Genomic DNA, 21,081 nt, shown 5'->3' with positions numbered 1-21,081 from the left:
CTGGGTCTCTCTGTTGCTTTTGCAGTTGCGCTGCTTGGCAGACATTTATAATTACAACAAAAAAGTGTTCCTTATTTACTTTTGTTTTTTTTTTTTGTTTTTTGGTTTTTTTGTAGGTTTTTATTTTTTATTTTTTCGCAACGCCAGCAAGGATATGAAACGCCCTGTCGGCAAACACAAAAAAGATGATTTATGTATTTAATTTAATGCTCGTTGCTGCTGTTGTTGTTGTTGTTGTTGTTATTGTTGTTGTTGGTGTTGTTGGTATTTTTAGAGGACAGTATGTGTGTGTTTATTTGTCAGGCGACAACGGGATAATAAGAGAAAACCAGAAACAGGAATCCGGCAGACAGACAGTCCGGAATGCTCCTTGTTGTACATTATTTCCTTTTGCCGGTTTAACGGCATTTTGCTGTTTTAAAGGCATTAAATTGTCATTGTGTTGCTGCTGTTGCCCTGTTCTGCCCACTCACACACAAAAAACCATAAAAATGAAAAATGTGCGTAGTGAGTTTGTTGTATGCCTTTTCTTTCACTATGTACTTACTTATTATATTCATCTTCTTCTGCTTCAGTTGTAATTATAAATAATTTGTTTTGTTGTTGTTGCTGTTGCTGTTGCTGTCAGTAGATTTGTAAAACATTAATAAATAAATAGACAAGAGGCCAACTAGCTTGCAAGCTCGTTTTTGAATTATGCAAAATGCCAGCACAAGCAAATCAAATTCTTTGCCCACAAAGTTGAGTTCCAACTGCCCCCTCTCTACCCTTGGGCCATGCCCACACTCAGAATAAAAATAAAACCGTTTGAGTTAAGCACAATTTTCGCACAGTTGTGCTCCAAAAGCATCTGCACATATTTCTTAAATAAACATCCTGATTTCTTGAAGTTTAATATTTAGTGGTTAAATTTATTAAACGAATATTTACTGTAATTCATTAATAATCTTTTACAAGCATATCCTAATTGTCTAGAATTATATTGTAATCAAGTTCTCAAGTCCAGTTATCGTTTTCAAATAAAACTAAATTAAATTTAATCAAGACTTGATTTAGACTTTAAAGATTGTACACCCGATTAGTTTTGCTTTTTAACGTAACGTAATTTTGAAATCTAAAATAATGAAAACTGATTCAGGAGCATTGGAAACCAATACAGAGGCGTTTTTCTCTGAGTGCATGTCCTTGGGCCGGATGAGCTTAGAGTAAATAACTAGTACTTGTAAAACATTAGAAGCACACTCTGAGCTTGCAATTACCATAAGCCACACACACACACACACACACATACACACGCAAACTTGCACACATTTGGTCATAAAACGAAATGTGGCCCAAAAAAGAAAGGACGAACAAGGATCAAGTGCAAATTTTTGATAATTAAACATTCACAAGCGCCAAAATGTTTAACACATGCACAAGGATGGCGCGAAGATGAGAAAGGGAAGCGACTGCGGCATGCCACGCCCATGTAATGCCAGCAGGGGGCATCGAGGAGCCTGATCCTGTGCCGGCAATGTAATTAACACACAAAAATTGAAATCTGCTGCCAAGTACACACACACACACACACATGTATACTTAAGCACACACACAGGCAGCAGCCAGACGGCTTCATTGAGGTCTAGCAAGTCAGTCGTAGGTGTGTGTGTGTGTGTATGATGCCTGTGTGTGTGTGTGATGCCTGTGTGTGTGTGTGTGTGTGTGTGAGTGTGTGATGCCTGTGTGTGGACGAGATTGTGTTTGTGTTTACATACACGAAGTCGCAACAACTTCCTTTCTTTTCTCTTCATATTTCGTTCATTTTTTTTTTTTTTTTTTTTTTTTGCTGTGTTTTCGTAATTAAAAATCAGCTGCAGGATATTTTCACCAGTTTTGCAAGCGAAATTACAAGCAGCATGTAAAGCATAAACAGCAAAAATCTCCAACCGAACATTCTGCTGCCCCCTCAGCCACCACATCTCTTAGTTTCCGAGAACCGCGAGCTGGTCTGAGGCGCATGCTGAGCATTTAATGTATATTAAGATATGTGTAACTCAATTGAATTCCGCACTTAAAATGCGCCTCATTGAAATTACAAATGTGTAAAGTATGCCAAGAGTGCTCGACAGGTAGATATCATCATATCACTTGATACGATTTCATTTCATTTGCTTGAAGTAATACATTTTCTTAAGAATGTTGTAATTTTATTAATACGTTTGAGTTTCTATTAAAATTCAGAACGGCCTTAGATCAGCAACTATTGAATATTATTATAAAATTATTGGGATAAGTAAATGAATATTTGAAATAAATGTTACTAACTAAAGAAATTCAACACAAATATCGACTTATAGCTGAGTCTGCTCCCATTAAAACAATACAGGATATTTACACAAGAGATATGGGCACAAAGCCACCGCACAAATGAATATAAGGACCATAAACCCATTTTTGTATTTAAATAATAAGCTTAACGACAGCGTTCGTAAATATATTTTGCATATGTATGCAAATCTGATTGAATGATTTAAATAAATAGTGTCTGCCAGCAACAGGGGGGCAAATGTGGTGCAAAATGAGAGGAAATGGAGAATCCCGTCCATTAACAAATATTTTTATTATAGTGTACTCAAATAACAATTTCACGTCTGCTGAACTCGAGAGCCAAATTTATTTGTGTAATTTATTTCCCAATAATTTATTTTGTATTAATTAAATGTGCGAAATATTCTCCGTTTTTATTTTTTATATGCATAAATATTTATTTATATATTTATAAGTGAGAAAAATAGTTTTTTTTTTTTTTAACTGTATAAATAAACTCCATGATGGATTTGCCTTTAGCAGTTGAAAATAAAAACTGAAATAAAATGGAAAAAGCCTTTTGAGTGGTTTTGAGTTTTTTGGGGGTGCGGCCTGTTTTTGACAAATTGACTTCGCTAGCAATCATAAATACAACAACAACAAGCGAACGCCTCTCAAGTATAATATTCATATTGATTTCAAACGAAACTCAAACATGCAAATGACAGATTTATTTTTCATGCTGTCGTTTCGCCTGTCAATCAACTTGGCCAAGGTGTTGATTGATGTCTAGACTCTCCTAGGCTCCTCCTAGACTCGCAGCTGGTTGAGGGCGGGTTTGTTTTTTTTTTTTGTTCGGCTGAGCGACGAAAACACATTTCATATACACTTTTTTCATTTTTTTTTTATTATTTGACAGCTTCGCATTCTGTTTTTCGGGTATGCTTCCAAATTTGAATGTTTGACTATGCTTAGATATGTATGTGGGTGCAATGCAAGCCAAATAGAGCGTCTTGACAACGCATGGGCACACTTGAATAAATAGGAATTTGATCAGGGAGCGAAAAGTAGGGGATGTGGTGAAACTACTAAGCCGGGCATTAGATATGCTTAGAAATGCAGTGACGCATGAATCAACCAATGTTGAGTGGGATTATTCGTACAATGCAAAACGTATGTACAAAAATGCATATGTAGGAGAATAAGTCTTTCTGTTACGAACAGAAAGCAAACCGCACATTTCAAAGTCAAACGAGTTTCATAAATTTCTTAACAATTTTTGTCGGTTCCAGTTACAATCGGTTTAATTTTTGATGCATGTAGAAATATTAGATTTTAGGAGTAATGCAATAATAATAATATTTGCGGATTTATTATATTTTATATAAGTTTAATTTAAACAAAACAATCTGAAATGGGTCTAACTGACAGGGACAGCTAACTCCTTCTTTAATTCCCTTCAAGCACAGACACATCAGCCTAAACCGGGAACATTTGTGTCACGTGCAAGAGCACAATTCCCACTCATCTCTGCTATTCGCCGACATAAAATTGTAGTAAAATTGTAGATGAGACTGCAACTTTGCTATTAAAATCTTAGCCCAGTTTTCTATTATCTCAAACAGCCCAAAAACAACCACAACCATTCACAGGTGTGCACGGTAGTCACAGGTGCTCGCGCGAGCTTCTGTTTGTCAAGTATCGTAATTTGTTTGCATGTTTATTCATGAAAACGCGACAGGAACTCAGACAAGACGCAGACTACGACAAGCAAATACTTACGAAAAAGAAATTCTTAAAACAGTCCAGTTAGGCACACTTTCGTACTCTTCCATTCACTATATATGGCCTACTTACTCGCACAGTTGGTTTTTAATAATTCAGCAGCAGCAGCAACATTATTAATATCTTAAGCGCCTAAAAGCAGACGACAATTCACATTGTCGACACCAACAAAACACCCTTGGAAAAAAACCCACACCTTAAAATTTTAGAACGCGTCTAGAAACAAAAGTGCTTTAAGTGCTATGTCCCCGATTTTTGGGAGTTGTGGACACAAACATTGAGAAACGGCTGAGACAGTCTCGAAAGCTGTGCTTCTTCATTGGCCTTAGCAGACCGCTTAACCCCACAAGACTAGCGAAAAGAAAAAAAATATAGAGGCTAAGCTTTATTTATTATTACAGGAAGGGTGCGAAAAACTTAAGAACTTCCCACTGTAATGGCTGTTCTGCAAAGTTAATATTGTACTAAAGGAATTCTTTATGTGCGTTGTCTGCTTTACTTAAGCTCTTAACTCTTAGTTCAGCTCAAGTTTTGTATTCTTAATAATTTGTGGTTATTATATTATTTTGATATTAATTACACTAATATACTTTATGCAAAATTCAAGTATTTGCAATTATCAATACCTAAGAAGGATACACCCTGATCAATTGCCTTATTAGATGTTTTTGCATGTGTTTACACAAAATATAAGATTTAATCAAAAACCAATTGAAATTTTACACCAAACAGCAATAACAACCAATTTAATCAAAAGATCATTTCTCCATTTTTCCATTTTTATTTTACACAAATTAAATAATTCGATGCATAAGGCAACAACAAGTTGCAAAACAAAAAATAGCTAAAACATGAAACAAAGCTCATTCTCGCTTTAGGTTCAACTTCCTTTCATATCTTTGCATCAACAGACGCAGCAATTTAAAAGTAATTTTCTCTCCCCTAGCGCTTTTATTGAGCTCCCTTGGTGATCAATTAACTTTAGAGAGGCAAACTCTGATAATGAAAGTTGAATATTTAACATTTGTTATTTATCAGTAAATTCAAAAAAAAAAAAACACGATTTAATTTTAATTGCATGTCAGCTATAGGCATCCATATACAAGACTTATTAAAATTTTTGTATTTTTTGCATCTCCTGATTATTAAATTAAAAACATTGAAAGAAGAAGTGGATTCAAAATTGTGAGAAAATTGTTTTTATGTATTCTTCCCCAGAAGCAGATAGAAGAACTGATATCGATAGCAACCCATCTACCGAGCCACACAATAACCAGCCAAACGATTCCAAACGATTCCCCACCACCACCTGCACTCTGTGTGTTTGCCTATGAGATGTGTGTGTGATTGTGTGTCTGTCTGGCAGTCGAGGTAGTCAGGCCAGAGCCTGGGGTACGCTCGCACGAACGAAATAATCCAATATACATATTGTATTGTGCGATAATACGCCACACGGGTGCAGCTATCAGAAACCATGGTGAGTTTTTCCATACTTTCTTCCTTTTTTTATTCAATACATTTTCGCTCTTGTAGTGTTTACCTTGGTTGCTTTGTTGCCACTACTATGTATGTATATGTTTGTAGTTGTATCTAGGCATTTCGTTCGCGTACTCTACTCGAGTGCGTTCATTTAAATTTTTTGCAATTTTTAGGCAGTTTTATGCATGGCAAAACAAAACGAACTCACAAACTCGCCCGTATACAAATTCAAATTCAACGAAAATCATTTCAATTTTCAGATACTGCGCCAAGAATTTGCATATATATATACATATATATATATATATATATATATGTCTGTTTGTGTGTGTCTGTATTTTTTTCTCCCCCACCGAATGAATGTGCAAATCAATTGCAAAGTTAAAACTCAAACAAAAATTTCATTAAGATAAAACGCGTGGGGTTTCCATGAAGTCCTGCATAAAATAAAAGCTGAAGGCTGTCGGCTGCTTTAATGAAGAGGCAAAATACATATCTTAGCTTAGATTTTTACTGGTTTTGAGTATTTATTATCACAACAATGAATTAGAGCATTTATAAAACTTAAATAAATATTAATTGCAACACTCAAAAAAGCCAACTTTGTCCAAAACACTGCTAAACGAACGTTGGTCGAAATGTTTTTTGTAATCGAAACTGAACCTATATTTAAGTATTAAACGACTTACTGTATACTATATAAAACGAAATGTTTCTAAATAGTACCTAAATTATCATACTAGTGTAGGAAACATATAACTTTTGAAATAATGAAGGGAACGTTGAATTTTAATTTAAAAAAAGGCTCAATTCCGCTTGTATTTTTTGGGCAAAGTATTTCTTAGAGTGTACAGATTGAAATGCCATTAAATTATATAGTTAACTGTTCCCCCACGTGTATATTTGCTTTGTGATATTCCACATATGCATGTTTTGGTATTTCATTTGTTTACCAATATTGTCAATCTCTGCTATATCAAATAAAATTTTATTTTGATTGTAAGTAGCAGTCGGGCGCAGGGCCAAGAATAATCCCGCTCTCCCTCTCCTTCTCTGATTGGTTTGGGCATCTCATGGATTTTGTGGTCCATAACTGTTGGCCGCTTTGAGTGTTGCCAACTGCTGGTTACAAGTGGGCAAGTGTCCAAGATTCTCGACGCTAATGTTCCCGTCCGGACCTTTTCGTGTTTAGCAAATGTGCCAGCCCCCTCAATTTGTGCCTCTTGCTGCTGTTTATTTTTATGTGACAATGCAAAGTAAGTGCACTTGAGCTGTACTCCCGGGCCTACAATCAGCTGGCAGCTGCTCAGTGCGCGATAATTAACATTTGTTACGCAGGTCAACAACTAAACACACACACACACACAGAGGCACTACACACATGGGCGTAGTCAGCAGGGAACTTGGCTGGCAATGAAAATTTGAAGGCATCCTAATTAATTTGACATTATGCTTAACTTGTACATTTAAATCCATTTCATTAATATACGAGTATACATAGTTTATGAATAAAAATGAAAATGATATTCAAGATGACCAAAAACTTTATTTAAGGCTCGAGTTTTTCTTGAATATACTTTTTAAGTAAAATTTCTGCTGATCTGTTGACAAGAATATAATTTTCTTGAGTTGGTTATTTTCCACTCTGTATATAAAAACATTTATATAACAAATAATTTGTTGAGCTTCAACTTTTACTTGATTATTTTGCAGACATATAGGATGTGTAATAAGTATTTATCTCAGAGAAATTTCGCCAGCTGAGATCCTGGCTGCGCCCATGACAAGAACACTACAATTATACCACACCACTCACACAATCTATACAACATAAATGCGTGTGCAAATAGAGAACTGTATAAAAATCAGTGAGCTTTAAAATTGGCACGGCCTTTCGCTCAATTACGGCAGTATGAGGAGCTCCATGGGCTGATGCTGATGTTGCTGCTGCTGCTCCTGCTCCTGATGCTGATGCTGCCGTTGCTGAGTTGCCTTTGCACGGCCATTAGCCCGGGTCTGGGTCTGGGTCTGGGTCTGAGTGTGAGTCCGGGTGCTGGATTGCGAGTGGGATTGGGTATGGGTATGGGTATGGCTGAGTTCCGACTTCTGTTCTGCTTTGTATGCATGCCATAATTGTTTGGCTAGGAAAAATAGCAGCTCGCAGATGCCAATCAATGAGAAGCCAGCTATGATGCTGCAGATGTTGCCAATTGTACCTGGAAATGAAGTAGCAGTCGCATTCAAATACAGTCATTTGTATATGTATGTGCAAAAAGAGGAGTGTAATATGCAGTAGGACTCACTGAAGATCTCATACCAGGCGTTTTTAATAATCTGGCGAAAGTATTGAATATGCGTTTCGGCAAAGTAAATACGCACAACTGCCAACTCGGAACTGTCATGGCCATAACTGTTATGGCCAACGCCAACGCCAACGCCACTGCTGCTGTTGCCGTTGCTGTTGCTGTTCCTGCAAAATTAAACTCATTTATGTATAGCAAACGTAACTTATCCCTCAGATGGGTGGAAAGAGCCAAACAAAAATAGTGACTTCCAATGAGAGAACTTGTGCAATAAAAACTAAAGAAAGTTAGCAATTCGGCATCTATAAAATTTAATATGTAAATGTTTTAATGGAGCTTCAACTTTATGTTGAATCATTTTGCGTAATGTGTACGCTTTAATTGGTCTTTAACTTTAAGATCTATGTGGATTTTTGGCAATGATTTTGTGCAATATGTAAAAGTTGACAATAAGTTTTCTCGACTTCAATCTCTAATCAAAACTTAACACATCGCCTTCGATCTGTTATCTAAAGTTGTTCCGTATTCAAATTTCATAGAAAAGCGATATTTTATTATGATTGAACATCTTAACTGTTATTTTCCGCAAGACCAAAAATAAATTCTGCTTACGTCATTGGTTTGTATAAGCCATTGATGGGGAGTGTCATTGCGCCACGGACCTGATACCGTATCTCCGTACAGGAGGGCAGACAGTTGGGACAGTAGAGAGCATCCTGCAGCTCATGCTCCAGACCGGGCACATATTCGCGACTGGTGATGACATTCAGCCATTTAACTGAAATAATTTCAAAGAGGTCGTCACACAGACAGAGAGATTAAGGTGTCCCCCCGAGTTACTACAGTCTACTCACATTTATAGCGCCTGATGCACTCCATGTGCTGGAGCGTGCAGTAGACAGATCTCTCACGTTGTGTAATAAAACGATGGGGCATTTGAAAGGGAAGGCATCCGCATAGGTTGTAGATGCTACGGGCACGGCAGGCGGAGATGCATTTGCTGTGGGTATAGTGATTGGTGAAGTTGTACGGCATCTCATCCCAGAAGCGACATTTGCGCTATGGAAACATTAATTGATTTACTGATTAGTCAATGATTGACAGGAGGGCATGATTGATGCTGACACGCACCACAGTGGGACTCATGTGACGAGCTTCGTGCACCGTCTCCAATATTTTGGGTCATATTGGGAGAAGTGTATTTTGGCCAGCCAGCGCGAAGCGTATAGTTACGCTACCTGATTGCGGGTCCGGATAGTTGGTTGGCTCATAGATGAAAATCTACGATAAAAATCGTGACAGTTCAGATGTACAAATATCCAACTACAGATGTTAATAACAGGTGGAAATGTGATTCGGTATTAAGTCATGGAAAATTAAAAATGTTTATATACCGAAAATCCATCTTGTTCATGCATTTTATAAAAGTTATCGCTAGTTGTGGCGTTCAGTGTTAGCACCAGACCCATATCGGCACCAAAAAAACGCTTATAATATGTGTAGTCTTTGAGGAAGCTTAAAAATGGAAGATCTCATATATCACAAGTCAATAACAGCTCTTCTGATTGTCTTACTCTCCTTTGGGATTGAGGGTGCAACAATAGCCATAACTGGTCAGCATTTTCACAAACACTTTTTCGCAATTGAAATAATGTGCTGCAAACCGGCAGGATAGAAGGATATCGCTACATTTTGGAGTCAGGTCACGTAAGCGTTCCCTGGTATTGTAGAATAGCTCATCGGACTTGGTATCCAACACATCCAAGAAGCCCTGCAAGCGCAGAAACCGCTCATAATCGCCAAAATCCCAGAGGGTATAAAACATGCCAAAGGCCTGAAGCTCATCGTAAAAATAAGTAGCATTACGCAACCTGGGATCCTTTAGGCTGCTGCAAGGAAGAGGCTAAACTGGTAAGGGAATTATGGCATATAATGGCATGCAAAAGTATGCAGAAATATTATTTCTAACTTATAATTATATGCTTTTATCTTTTTATTTTATCTTTTTGGTTTTCAATCAAGCTTTTGTAGTTGGATACATATTTTTGTAAGTGTACTTACAGTTCATGTGCGTATCGCCAGACAGCCCGCTTGGATATTCGATTGTTGCTGCAGACGGAGATGGCTGGCAGGGCGACATGGCAAACGGGATACGATGGATTGTATATGGTGGTCACCAGCTCCTCCGCGGCATGCTTGTACGTGCCCCACACGAATGCAATTAGAAAGCCCAGCGCAGTTATGTGGCAAATCAGCCAAACGAATCTATGGACAGAGACAGCTAATTGAAAGGACTCCAGCTCGCGATTGTGCGGAAGTCCCGGGATTGGGATTGCGGTTATAGGCCTCAGCTTACCGCTCTTGCATGCGACGACCGTGCTCGACTAATTTGCCATAACAATGGAATGACAGGTTCTCCAGCAAATCCTTAAGCGCAGCGGCAAATGACAATTTTTGCTCAGCCACTTCCTCATCGCGAATGGCATTTGGATTACCGTTTGGTGTGGGTATCCACCAAGCGGCGTGTCCAACCACCAAACGTTGGAGCCGCTGTCGTCCTACCCGTTCTGCAATTGATGCCATGGTTTGGAACTCACTCAGCCGTTTGTGGATTGCAACTGTTGCGGCTGTCTGCGCACTACGCGACTTTTTATTCAGCCGGCCGCCAAACAATTCTCCGTGTCCTGCACTCGAAAAAATATGAGCTGCAAATCCAAACATCATAGTCATAGGTTGTGAACCAATCTGCGATCGTTGCTTTGTCATAATAATTGTATTTATAATTGATTGTATTGAATATTCTATCTGGTATATCTGATTAATTGTTCTTATTTTATCTATTACCAATGCCAGTCACATTTTTTCTAAATGTGAATATTTGTATACAATTTAGTCTTTTTAGTCTTTTTTAAGTGTTTCGTATTTATTTCCTAAAAACAATTATTATGCCTTGCAGCTTAAAAAACTTGATCTAGATGCCAACACATTTGTAATTTGATATATGTCATGCTTTACAAATTATTTGAATTTATTTTACATTTTTTCCGATTTACGCGTGTTTTGCGTATAAATATTGCGCGCCCCAAGGGCATCCCATTTTTTTACGTGTAACATTGTTAATGATTTGGGAGAGTTGGAGTCGCTGGTTGCTCATTTTAATGAAAATTTTGCAGTCATGTCGTGCGTGTTGTTGTAATTAGGCCTCGTGTTCCAACTTATTGCCAACAAATTAACTGCGACATGGCACGTGGTGTTTGCAGCAATCGTCCTCGTGCTACTCCTCTTCTGTCGCTGCTTATTTAGCCTGGCTCTCGATTCGTCTTGGCAATTTCCCTTAATTGTCAACAATTTAAAATGAAATTAGTTAAGCGCGCATTAAATGTCAGCCAACGGGAACAGCAGCAACATCATCATCATCAGCGACATCATAATCAGCATTAGCAGCGACAACAGGAGCAGTGGGTCATGTCATTTTTGTACGGCAGCTTAAGCTGTGCTCTCCCAATCAAAATACACAACAACAAAAAAGAAAAGCGCCCTGGGTGAATTAATACGGGGGAGGCAATATTTAGCAACTGTTGATTGTGAATAAAGATATAAGTATTTTTTATTTTCTGAATTTCTTTACATGACAATTTCTTAATCAAATAATCTTAATCATTTTAAGTTTCATAATATTTCTTAAATTGTGAGACGCACTCGTCTTTATTTTGATCAAAATCGACATACATTTGTAAATGAATCAATAAAATGCTGATGCTAAGTCGAAATTATATGTTTGTGGCTTCTGAAATTGATTGATTGACTCGACTCGACTAATTGATGCTCATTAAAAATATTGATACTAATTTTGGTTGGGTGTACGATAAGAAATGAGACGTTACAGACAAAATAAGCTCAATTTAAAATTAAAGGCGCATCCAACTTCAATACACACAACGTCTGCGTCCCACATATCGATAATTCAAACAATCGAAAAATCGCTCAAGCTCTTAACTAACTATTGGCTTCGGCGCAGCCAACTTCATGTAATTCAACTGCGCTGAAAACCCAATTGCAAATATCGAGTAATTTGAAAAAATGAGCGACGTGAGTATTTTTTATAGTAAATTGAAAATAACATTTTATTAAATGCAATAACATTGTTTTGTAGGATCACCCAAGCGAATTGGCGTTCGAGGCTTTCATACGTATTTACTACGAGCACTTTGACTTTCAGCGTTTTGTTAGTAGCCACAACGTGCAAATTTTGTAAACAATGAGACTAAACCAAATTGTTTTTGCAGTGTTTCGCTAATCTGTATCATAAGATGGCGACCCTTAACTTTGGCAGTGAACCGATACATGGATCTGACGAAATTCAACACCAGATTATGCAGATGCCACGGACGCTTCATCGCTTAACAGCAGTCATCTGTGAGTCTATATCCTTACAGGAATATACGCACAAGAAGCTATATCATTGCAAGATATCCGGTAGAGTATTATTTTATAATGAGGAGCGGAACTTTAAGCAGAATTTCGTAATCTTAATTGGCAATGATAAATGGAAAATAATATTAGATTCTTATAGCCTCGAGCAGGTGTACAAACAATCGGAATAAAGTATTTATAAAAAATGTATGCAAATAAAAAAATGTGAGTAACGAACAGGCATTTATATAATATATATTTTGTGACATACTTCTACAAATAGTTACAATTACAACATTTGATATTCCATCCAATATTCGAATTCCATCGTTTTCTTTTTTTTTTTTTTGATTTTATGGACATATATGTAACTTACGTGCATCCAACTTTTTAGCTTTCTGATTAGCTTTGCTGATATGCATGATTCGATAGAAACTCATATAGATGTACTTGCAGAAAAAGAAGAGTGTCTCGAAAATGGCCACCAATGAAAATCCCATAAAGACTGATAAAATATTTCCGATCGTGCCTGAAAAACACAATAAATTCATAACAATTAAATGAGTTCAAAGAGCTCCAAGACAAAATTTAAATTTGGTAATGTTAAAATCATAGCTTCAATGAGCCAGTCAGCAAACCGAACTCAACCGAAACTTAGTTATAAAAAGTAAGATGTTTTCATCAAATATCAGTTCACTTACTGAATATCTCAAACCACTCATTGTTCATCAATCGAATATAAAAATCGGCATTTGGCTTGCCAAAGAAAACTCTTAATATGGATATTTTAGAGCTCAATTGGGTTGAATTATCCTCAGGCTTTAGTGATGCCAGAAAGTTGTCCAGGGGTAAAGCGGATAAGGACACACGGTACTGCACATCATAGCATGAGGGTAGACACTGTGGGCAATACAGTGCCTCCTCGATTTCACGCTCCAGACCCGTCATCCGAACCCGCTCAGTTAGCACATTATTCCACTTGACTAAAACCAAAGGTTGGCAACAAAGATATGCTTGGAAAGCGGATCTGATGACTCACATGCGTACTGAGCGATACACGTGGCATGGATGAGAGTGCAATAAACGACGCCTTCCAAACTCTCAACTAAATCCAAAGGCAGTTGAAAGGGCAGACAATTACACAAGGCAATAATACTGCGTATGCGACATCTGGTAATACAATTGGGAAATGAATAAACCGTTCCCACATTCGGCAAATTTGCCTCATCCGGGAAATAGCATCGGCGCTGGCAAAAAAAGTACAAAACAAAACTTATTTTAATATAATGTTATATAATAACGAATAATTTTATGTACAATCTAATTATGATACTTTACATATATTATTTTAAAAACTCGTCCAAGGTTTTGTAACTTGTTATCGTTCTATTTAAGAAAAGAAAAACTTGATATGATGTGTGGATGTATTCATTCAGTATTTGGTTGCATAACCCTCCCCATTAAAAATAACCGTCAAATAGCGATGGTGCATAGGGTTCACAAAAGAATTAAAAAATAAATCATAATAATAATATTATTATTACTTACACCTTCTGGTGAAAAGGAGCTCAAACTAGGATCGGTATCGATGACACGTGCAAAGATCCTCACATAACTCTCATCCATTTCTCCTGGAAACAATTCCAAGGCATTCGACGAAGATATCGCTGCAAAATTATCGGCATTATGTATAATGACAATATAACCTTCTGTTCTCAAAACTGGCGTAAAATAATCGGCATGACTCGCGTTGAGGAACACTGTAAGGCCCAGTTCTGGGTTGGCAAACCGATTCTTATAATCGCGGCTCTTAAGTCTATAAAACAAATTGTCAAATCTAATGTAATTAAATCTATATAAATACAATATAAATTTCAATATTACCTGTTCTTTGTATTAAAAGTGCAACAGGGTCCATAGTCAGTCAGTCTACTCTGAAAACCTATATCGCTAAAACAAGGTATATCCACGTTAGACAAACTACATTTCAATATAAATTCATCGCACTTAGGCGCCAGCTGCAAAGAATATTTAATATACTGGTTAAAGAGTTACTCAGTGGAGTATTAGAATTCTAGAATTCGATGAAATCTATAACTCACCATATTCATAATACGTCGTGTGCTGAAGAAAGTTTCGTTGTCCCAGGTGCCGAATATGTCCAGAAATGCTTGAAAGTTAACCAAATCCTCGGCATCGACGTCCATTTCATTAGACACGTACAATTTGCGTAGATACCTCAGTTTGTCCAAGTAGTACTTTAAACTATGTGGTACAGGATCACTATGCTGGCTGCTCGAGGATAAGATTGCCTGTTAATATCTTAAAAGGATAGCGGGATATAAGGATATAAGGCTACTCACAGCTCGAGGGCATATTTGGTGACTGCCTGCAGGGAGATGCGATTGTTGGAGCATATTGACACAGCAGGAAATGGCACTTTTTCAACAGGATAAAGCGAATCCTTCAGATTGATGACAAAGTATTGTGCGATAAATTGCTCCCAGGTGAGCAAAAGCACCGACAGCATTGCCACGAACGTGGTCGCGTGCACCAGCAGCCAAATTAATCTGCAAATAAACGAAGAGCCCTCAACGAATAAGAGATGCATTGAGAACGCGCGACAACACTCAAAAAAATAAAACCAACAAATTTTGAGATATTTGTACTCAATTCAAGTGCACTCAAATAATTCTCGATTAGAAAGTTTTTTTCTGTAATCCAGAAATACCTAAACTTACGACTCTTTTGCAAACGGTTGGGTTGCTTAATTTTGGCGTGCTTAAAATCTGTGCAGGTATTGTTTAGGTCAAAAACTAACTAACTATGAAATGTTAATGACTTATTATTATTTACGAATATTAACTTAAATTTGAACAACAGAACCATGGAAATTGTATGCAGCTTGTACTCGAGAGCGATTTTCTCTCAGTGCTTAAGCATATGTATGCGCTTTGAGGTAAAAGCGGAAACAGGAAATGAAAAATTGTGGAAAAATGCAATGAGATGAGTTGAGACAAGGATGACGACGACGACGATGACAAACGGCAAGCAAAGACAAAAGCTGCAACTGTAAATTTTCTATAGGGTTCCCCCTCGATGCGTATGAGTAACGTAACGTAACGTAAGGCAAGGTAAAGTAACATCAGTGCGACAAAACCAGCCTTGTTATTCCCTTGGAATTTATTTATATTTATATATATATCTGTCTTTATAGCATATATGTTCTTGATCAGCATAAAAATGGAAATTTGTTCTTTCTGTTCGTCTCTTTGGATAGATTATGTTCAGCGAGGGTATGCCAGCTATCTTCTTCTGTCATCTAGCTCTGCTTACCTCTCCACAAATGTCAATTCCGGTGCCAATAGTTTGTTGTAGCCCTGCAAGGATATATTGCGCAGTAATGCAGCCATATCCAGACAAAAGATCGACCCAATCGATGACTTGCGACCATCGCCCCTGCCTGCTCCGCGCACACCCCCATGACTGGCGTCGCCCACTTTTGGTGCGTTGGGATTTTTAATCCACCAGATGGCATTGGAAGTTGTTTCAATATTAACCATTGAAGCGCACAATTTTAACGATGATGGCCCACGTAATAGTCACGACCTGTCCTTGTCCTTGTTGTCTGTCAACTGAGCGTCTTTGTCAAGCAATTGATAATCTTAACTGCAAGTCGAATGGGTGTGGCCAGACGCCTTAATGCATGTTTGTCATTAAGGTTTGTTTTAATTGCTGCTGGCAACCAAGAAACTTTTGTTATAATTATAGACAAAAAATGCAGCATACTCTTATGCTGCAAATTAGGTGCTCGCGTTGCCAACTACTTGTGCCAAGTTTAGTGAAACAACGCAAGAACTCGGCACTCTAATGGTATCTATTAAGAGTAGAGACAGAGAGAGTATCAAATAAACATGTACTTTGTAATATTAAATATTAAATCACTAAATATAAAATTAAATACATATGAAACAACGAGCTTGCTACCATTCGTACATTGAAACTATATCTAACAATGAATCGAAAATGTGTTTCGTGTATATCTGAAAAGTGTTGCATACTTTTGTGTGAATTAAATAAATTAATTAATTGGCCGCTCATTTCAAATATATAATATTTTTCAATATTTCAATTGTGTATATCAAATATAATAACTAAATCAATGCAATTGAGTATCTCAAATAGAACTAAGTTCCAAACCTTTTCTTTTACTTAAATTAAATTAACACAAACATTTTCATATATATCAAGTTATTTATTACATAAATTATATGAATAAAAGCAGCCAGTTTTTTCAATTCATTTGGTTTTCCTTAAAGCTACGCACGTTAAGTTTAGCACACTTTATATATTCGATTGCATAAATTAAATGAATTATAGATGAGTGAATTGATTTCCTTAAAAGTAAAAATGCAGATATAAATTAAGATTGTATCTCTATCGGCCTGCTGGCCAAAACGGTTGTCCCGGATAGTTGCGACTGCCCACAAAGGCATATTGATTGGGATTCACAACACGAGCTATATCCGTATAGCTGCGACCATTACGCTCTGGCCGATATCCATATGCAGGCGAGGCCCGGGAGTCCACCGCAAACAGGCAAAGGCAGGCGAGTAGAGCGATTAGTAGGAGGGGTTTCCCTTGCATTCTGCTTCTAGAGATTCTTGGCTGAGAACTGCGCCTCAGTGCCGATGAGTAGAAGCCTTTTATATGTTCTTGTCCAGAAGATTATTGACATTCAGTTCAGTCAGGTTTTCGTCTGACAGCAACAACAATGAGTACAGTTTTAGAGCCACACATTGCATGCTTTGCACGTAGCCCGCTTGTCAAGTTCTTTTACTCTCTGCGAATCTTCAGCTGTTTCATCTGAAAATGTCATTCACACTGAATATCTGTTGATCACGTTTGACTCACTGCCCATTACTTCAATATGTATTTTTCCGCGAAGCGATCTCGGCTTTCAACACTCACCATTAATAGCAATGTGAGTGATTTGTCCAAAATAAGTCTGACTATTTAAAAACTAATTAGCAGTTAATACTTAAATAAAGGAAGGGTGTGTCTATTTGAGGTTTATGTGGCTGTCAAATTGGCAGAAATATGTGTTTGTCAAATTGCATAAGCTATTCATCATGAGATTTCATACGTACATACATATGTGTGTATGTATATTATGAGAATAGTGAATTTGTTTAATGTTCTATAATAACAATTTAATTGTGAACCAAAGGTATTCCCCTAAGTGAGTGTACTAAAGCTGCATACAACATTGAAAAATTCATGAGTCATGGGTACTCATACTAATCATACTTATATATTTTCATGTTCGCAAAAACCTGTAAATATCATCGATTTGCACCATTTAAAAGGCAATTTCGTCAATGTTTTAAAAAAAAGTTGAAATTCACATCAAGCCAGTAAAAATTATTTACATGTGAGTTCATAACTAAAAGATGCCCTATAGTCATGTCAGTCTTAAAAAAAAACAATTGAATTAAGAAAAAATATTTCATAATATCAAGAAGCACATGCAGTAAAACTTATTGAACTTCCAAAAATCTGTTTACTGCACAATTTTCTTTATATTACCATAAGTTGTATAAAATTTAAAATTTGTTTTTAACTTAATATTTATTTAAGGCACAATATTAAACTAATCAAGGATTAAAATTGATATGAAATTCCTCTCTATCGTCCCGTTGGCCAAAAAGGTTGTCCTGGATAGTTTCTAGAGCCAACTGCAGAGTAGGGATTGGGATTCACGACACGTGCAATATCCGTGTATGATTTTTGAGGAAACCCATCAGCCATTGAAAACAGCACAAGGCAGATCAATAAAGTGATTAGAAAAACTTTTCCTTGCAACGGAGACATCATTGTTATGTTGTTTGTGAAGTGGAACTGTGCTTGAATGCAACTAGACTTAAGCCTTTTATATGATTATGGCCAAGTAATTGGCCAGAAGAATCGTAGAATGCAGTTTCCTGCTTATCGATCAGGTTTATAATTCAATAATATAATATAAACAAATAAGAAATAAGCATATTGTGGAAATGGTTGTAGAAAGTGTCAGCTTCTCCATTTACAGCTTCCGACGTAGATCTTAAGCTCAGCTATGAAAACAACAACAAACACGTTTTAGCTTGAGCATTGTGAATGATCTGGAACCCAAGCATAGCTCTGGCAATTACACAGCAAAACAACAGCAGCAAAATAACTACAATATGTGACTAACTAATGACGTAGGTGCGCCAGTTTAAATTAATGCCGCAGATTGCCTAGACAAACGAATATACATATATTATGGGAATAGCTAGATGTTATTTATTTATTTATTTTTATTTTTTTTTTATATATTTTTGTATGTTCTTTATTGTTTTTGTTTTCCGTAATGTCAAGTTTTTTGATAGCTTGGGAAACTCCTAGTTGAGTGTGCGCCTAAGTTGCATATTTTGGGAAATAGAATAATTACTGCTAATTGACTCATTTGAACTTGATTTATTTTGCTCAAAGTCAGACTAAATCAATCTAAATCAACTCTCTTTTTTAAACTTACGACCAACAATGTGATGCGTGATTAACACTAGAAAATATGTTGTGGATTTTACGGCGTGTTATTGCTGCATAATGAATCAATCCGATATGCGTCTTAGCTTGGCCAGAAGTTGTTTATTCAAAAGAGTAATAATTTCAGATCGTGCTTTTCTTACTAAAAGCCTTCATTTTGCCCGGGTGTTCGTAATGTCTAAGACTAAAGACTCATATTATATGTGTTTACCTTATTATGAGTCTCATCGAAATAGGTTATCTCTGTGGTACAATTTTCTTATTTCAAGCGTTGAATTGTTCATAGATAATCATAGATAATTAACTCCATCTGAGGAATGATCATAGACAATTTAACTTAAACTCAGTAGATTTTCAATTAGCTGAAACAGTTTATTTTTTCCTGTGATCATTGCAATCATAGTTACTTATAATTAGGTAGATATACATATTAAATTACACATTTTTTCGAAATGAGTTTTATCATAAATAAACTTGTAAAATTGCACTTTCAACAAAAAAGGATCTTTTTATAGCAGTCAAAATTAAATAACACTTTTCTGTCTAAGTACGCATATTCCAAAGCGTATAATAAAATACAACTTTTGGCATTAAAATTTCTTTCACTTCTGCTCTTTGAAGCGTGATTCGCGTGACAGTTACGTGACACTCCCAACTCTATATACATATATAGACGATCTAGTCACAGTTCAGTCACGTAGCATTTTCAACTACACGCGTCTAAAATTTATTTAAATATAATTGTTCAGACAAGCCACGTTAATCTGATTGTAAATTTTAAATTTAGCCACAATTAAAAATAGCAGAAAAATTAAACTTGAATTATTTTTAACTTAACTTTCACTGTTTTTATTTTTGGTAAATACCTGATGTAACTTACAGTTTAATATTTACATTAATATAATTTTAGCCCCACAGATGTGAGTAGGGAGCACGGGGTAGATAACGACCTGCACCCAGACCTAGATAGGGATCTGCGCGCCCGACTCTAGCTATTTCGGAGTAAGTGCGTCCTTTGCGCGCGGGCCGATGATAACGGGGTCTGTAGGACTGTTGTGCATAGCCATAGCCACCATAACCGCCATAGCCTCCATAACCTCCATAACCTCCATAACCACCATTGTAGCCATAGTTGGACGCATAGCCGCCTCCATAGCCAGAGCTGTAACCTCCGTAGCCACCTCCATATCCAGAGCTGAAACCGCCATAGCTACGACCTCCTCCTTTTAGTGCCTTAAGTGCCTTGAAGAACAATGCTTGACTCAAGTCAAGGCAGCTGCCCAGCAGCAAGGTGAGCAACATCAAAATAGGAACTCTCATGTCTCTGATTCGGATCGTATTGCGTTCTGGCCACACATCTACGAAGTTCTCCTCTATTTATACCCTCCGAGCTAAGGATGACAAATTTTATGCTCTTAATAGTTTTATTTAAACACCTGAATCGCTTGAGATCTGCTACCATAATGCTAATGCCTGAATACATCCCAAAACCATTAAATACATTACTGCGAATAACCTAAAGTTTAACAGGCGGAGACACAACATCAACATAATCAGCATGCCGAGCACGTCCGATTGGGAAGAAAACGCCATCTAAGCGGATCCATGAGTCGTCTTTGAGTCTTTGTCGTCTCCGTTGCCAGTCATCCAATAGCCAACGGTCAACGGCAGCAGTAGCCACAATCAGATCTCCTCTCTTCTATTTTTTTTTTATAATCTTGCCGAGTCTTCTGACTTTGTGGTGAATTTTGTATCGTAATAATACATCAATCCGATATTGTCAAAGTGGGGGAAGGATCTCTGCAATCGAAATCTATACATACTCGCTTGAAAATTACAAAATATTCAAAATGTTTTCTCATATAAATATTTATTTAAAGCATAATATTAAACTAATCAATGACTAAAATTGAGATGCAATTCCTCTCTATCGTCCCGTTGGCCAAAAAGGTTGTCCTGGATAGTTTCTAGAGCCAACTGCAGAGTAGGGATTGGGATTCACGACACGTGCAATATCCGTGTATGATTTTTGAGGAAAGCCATCAGCCATTGATAACAGCACAAGGCAGATCAATAAAGTGATTAGAAAAACTTTTCCTTGCAACGGAGACATCATTGTTATGTTGTTTGTGAAGTGGAACTGTGCTTGAATGCAACTAGACATAAGCCTTTTATATGATTATAGCCAAGTAATTGGCCAGAAGAATCTTAGAATGCAGTTTCCTGCTTATCGATCAGGTTTTAG

The 21,081-nt window shown here is 36.9% G+C and overlaps 5 protein-coding genes across 5 annotated transcripts; 1 reads left to right on the top strand and 4 right to left on the bottom strand.

Annotated features, from left to right (window-relative positions):
* Positions 1–6,624: 6,624 nt before the first annotated feature.
* Positions 6,625–10,439, bottom strand: LOC6568585 (sodium channel protein Nach). The gene is given in 10 exon segments (XM_032740663.1): positions 6,625–6,731; positions 7,554–7,769; positions 7,857–7,948; positions 8,469–8,634; positions 8,711–8,915; positions 8,988–9,122; positions 9,251–9,371; positions 9,431–9,745; positions 9,918–10,121; positions 10,213–10,439. Coding segments are annotated over 10 exon segments (1,788 nt in total).
* Positions 10,440–11,877: 1,438 nt separating this feature from the next.
* On the top strand, positions 11,878–12,464 carry LOC116805860 (NTF2-related export protein-like). The gene is made up of 3 exons (XM_032740716.1): positions 11,878–11,945; positions 12,010–12,081; positions 12,143–12,464. The coding sequence occupies exons 1-3, from the start codon at positions 11,937–11,939 to the stop codon at positions 12,458–12,460; spliced, it is 399 nt and encodes a 132-aa protein (XP_032596607.1). The 5' UTR covers positions 11,878–11,936; the 3' UTR covers positions 12,461–12,464.
* Positions 12,465–12,622: 158 nt separating this feature from the next.
* LOC6568612 (sodium channel protein Nach) lies at positions 12,623–15,832 on the bottom strand. Its single transcript, XM_001994381.1, has 8 exons — positions 15,606–15,832; positions 14,633–14,839; positions 14,372–14,561; positions 14,154–14,287; positions 13,818–14,085; positions 13,309–13,516; positions 12,971–13,252; positions 12,623–12,798 (listed from the first exon to the last, which is right to left on the bottom strand). The coding sequence occupies exons 1-8, from the start codon at positions 15,830–15,832 to the stop codon at positions 12,623–12,625; spliced, it is 1,692 nt and encodes a 563-aa protein (XP_001994417.1).
* A 727-nt stretch (positions 15,833–16,559) lies between these two features.
* LOC6568613 lies at positions 16,560–16,918 on the bottom strand. The gene has a single exon (XM_001994382.2). The coding sequence runs from the start codon at positions 16,914–16,916 to the stop codon at positions 16,707–16,709; it is 210 nt and encodes a 69-aa protein (XP_001994418.1). The 5' UTR covers positions 16,917–16,918; the 3' UTR covers positions 16,560–16,706.
* Positions 16,919–19,689: 2,771 nt separating this feature from the next.
* LOC6568614 (prisilkin-39) lies at positions 19,690–20,298 on the bottom strand. The gene is made up of 2 exons (XM_043214778.1): positions 20,271–20,298; positions 19,690–20,194 (listed from the first exon to the last, which is right to left on the bottom strand). The coding sequence occupies exons 1-2, from the start codon at positions 20,296–20,298 to the stop codon at positions 19,743–19,745; spliced, it is 480 nt and encodes a 159-aa protein (XP_043070713.1). The 3' UTR covers positions 19,690–19,742.
* Positions 20,299–21,081: the final 783 nt, after the last annotated feature.

This window comes from Drosophila grimshawi, unplaced genomic scaffold, assembly GCF_018153295.1.
Source record: "Drosophila grimshawi isolate 15287-2541.00 unplaced genomic scaffold, ASM1815329v1 contig_311, whole genome shotgun sequence".
In the NCBI taxonomy this organism is placed as follows: Eukaryota; Metazoa; Arthropoda; class Insecta; order Diptera; family Drosophilidae; genus Drosophila; species Drosophila grimshawi.
The sequence above is the reverse complement of the archived record's forward strand: the minus strand, read 5'-3'. Positions and strand labels throughout refer to the sequence as shown.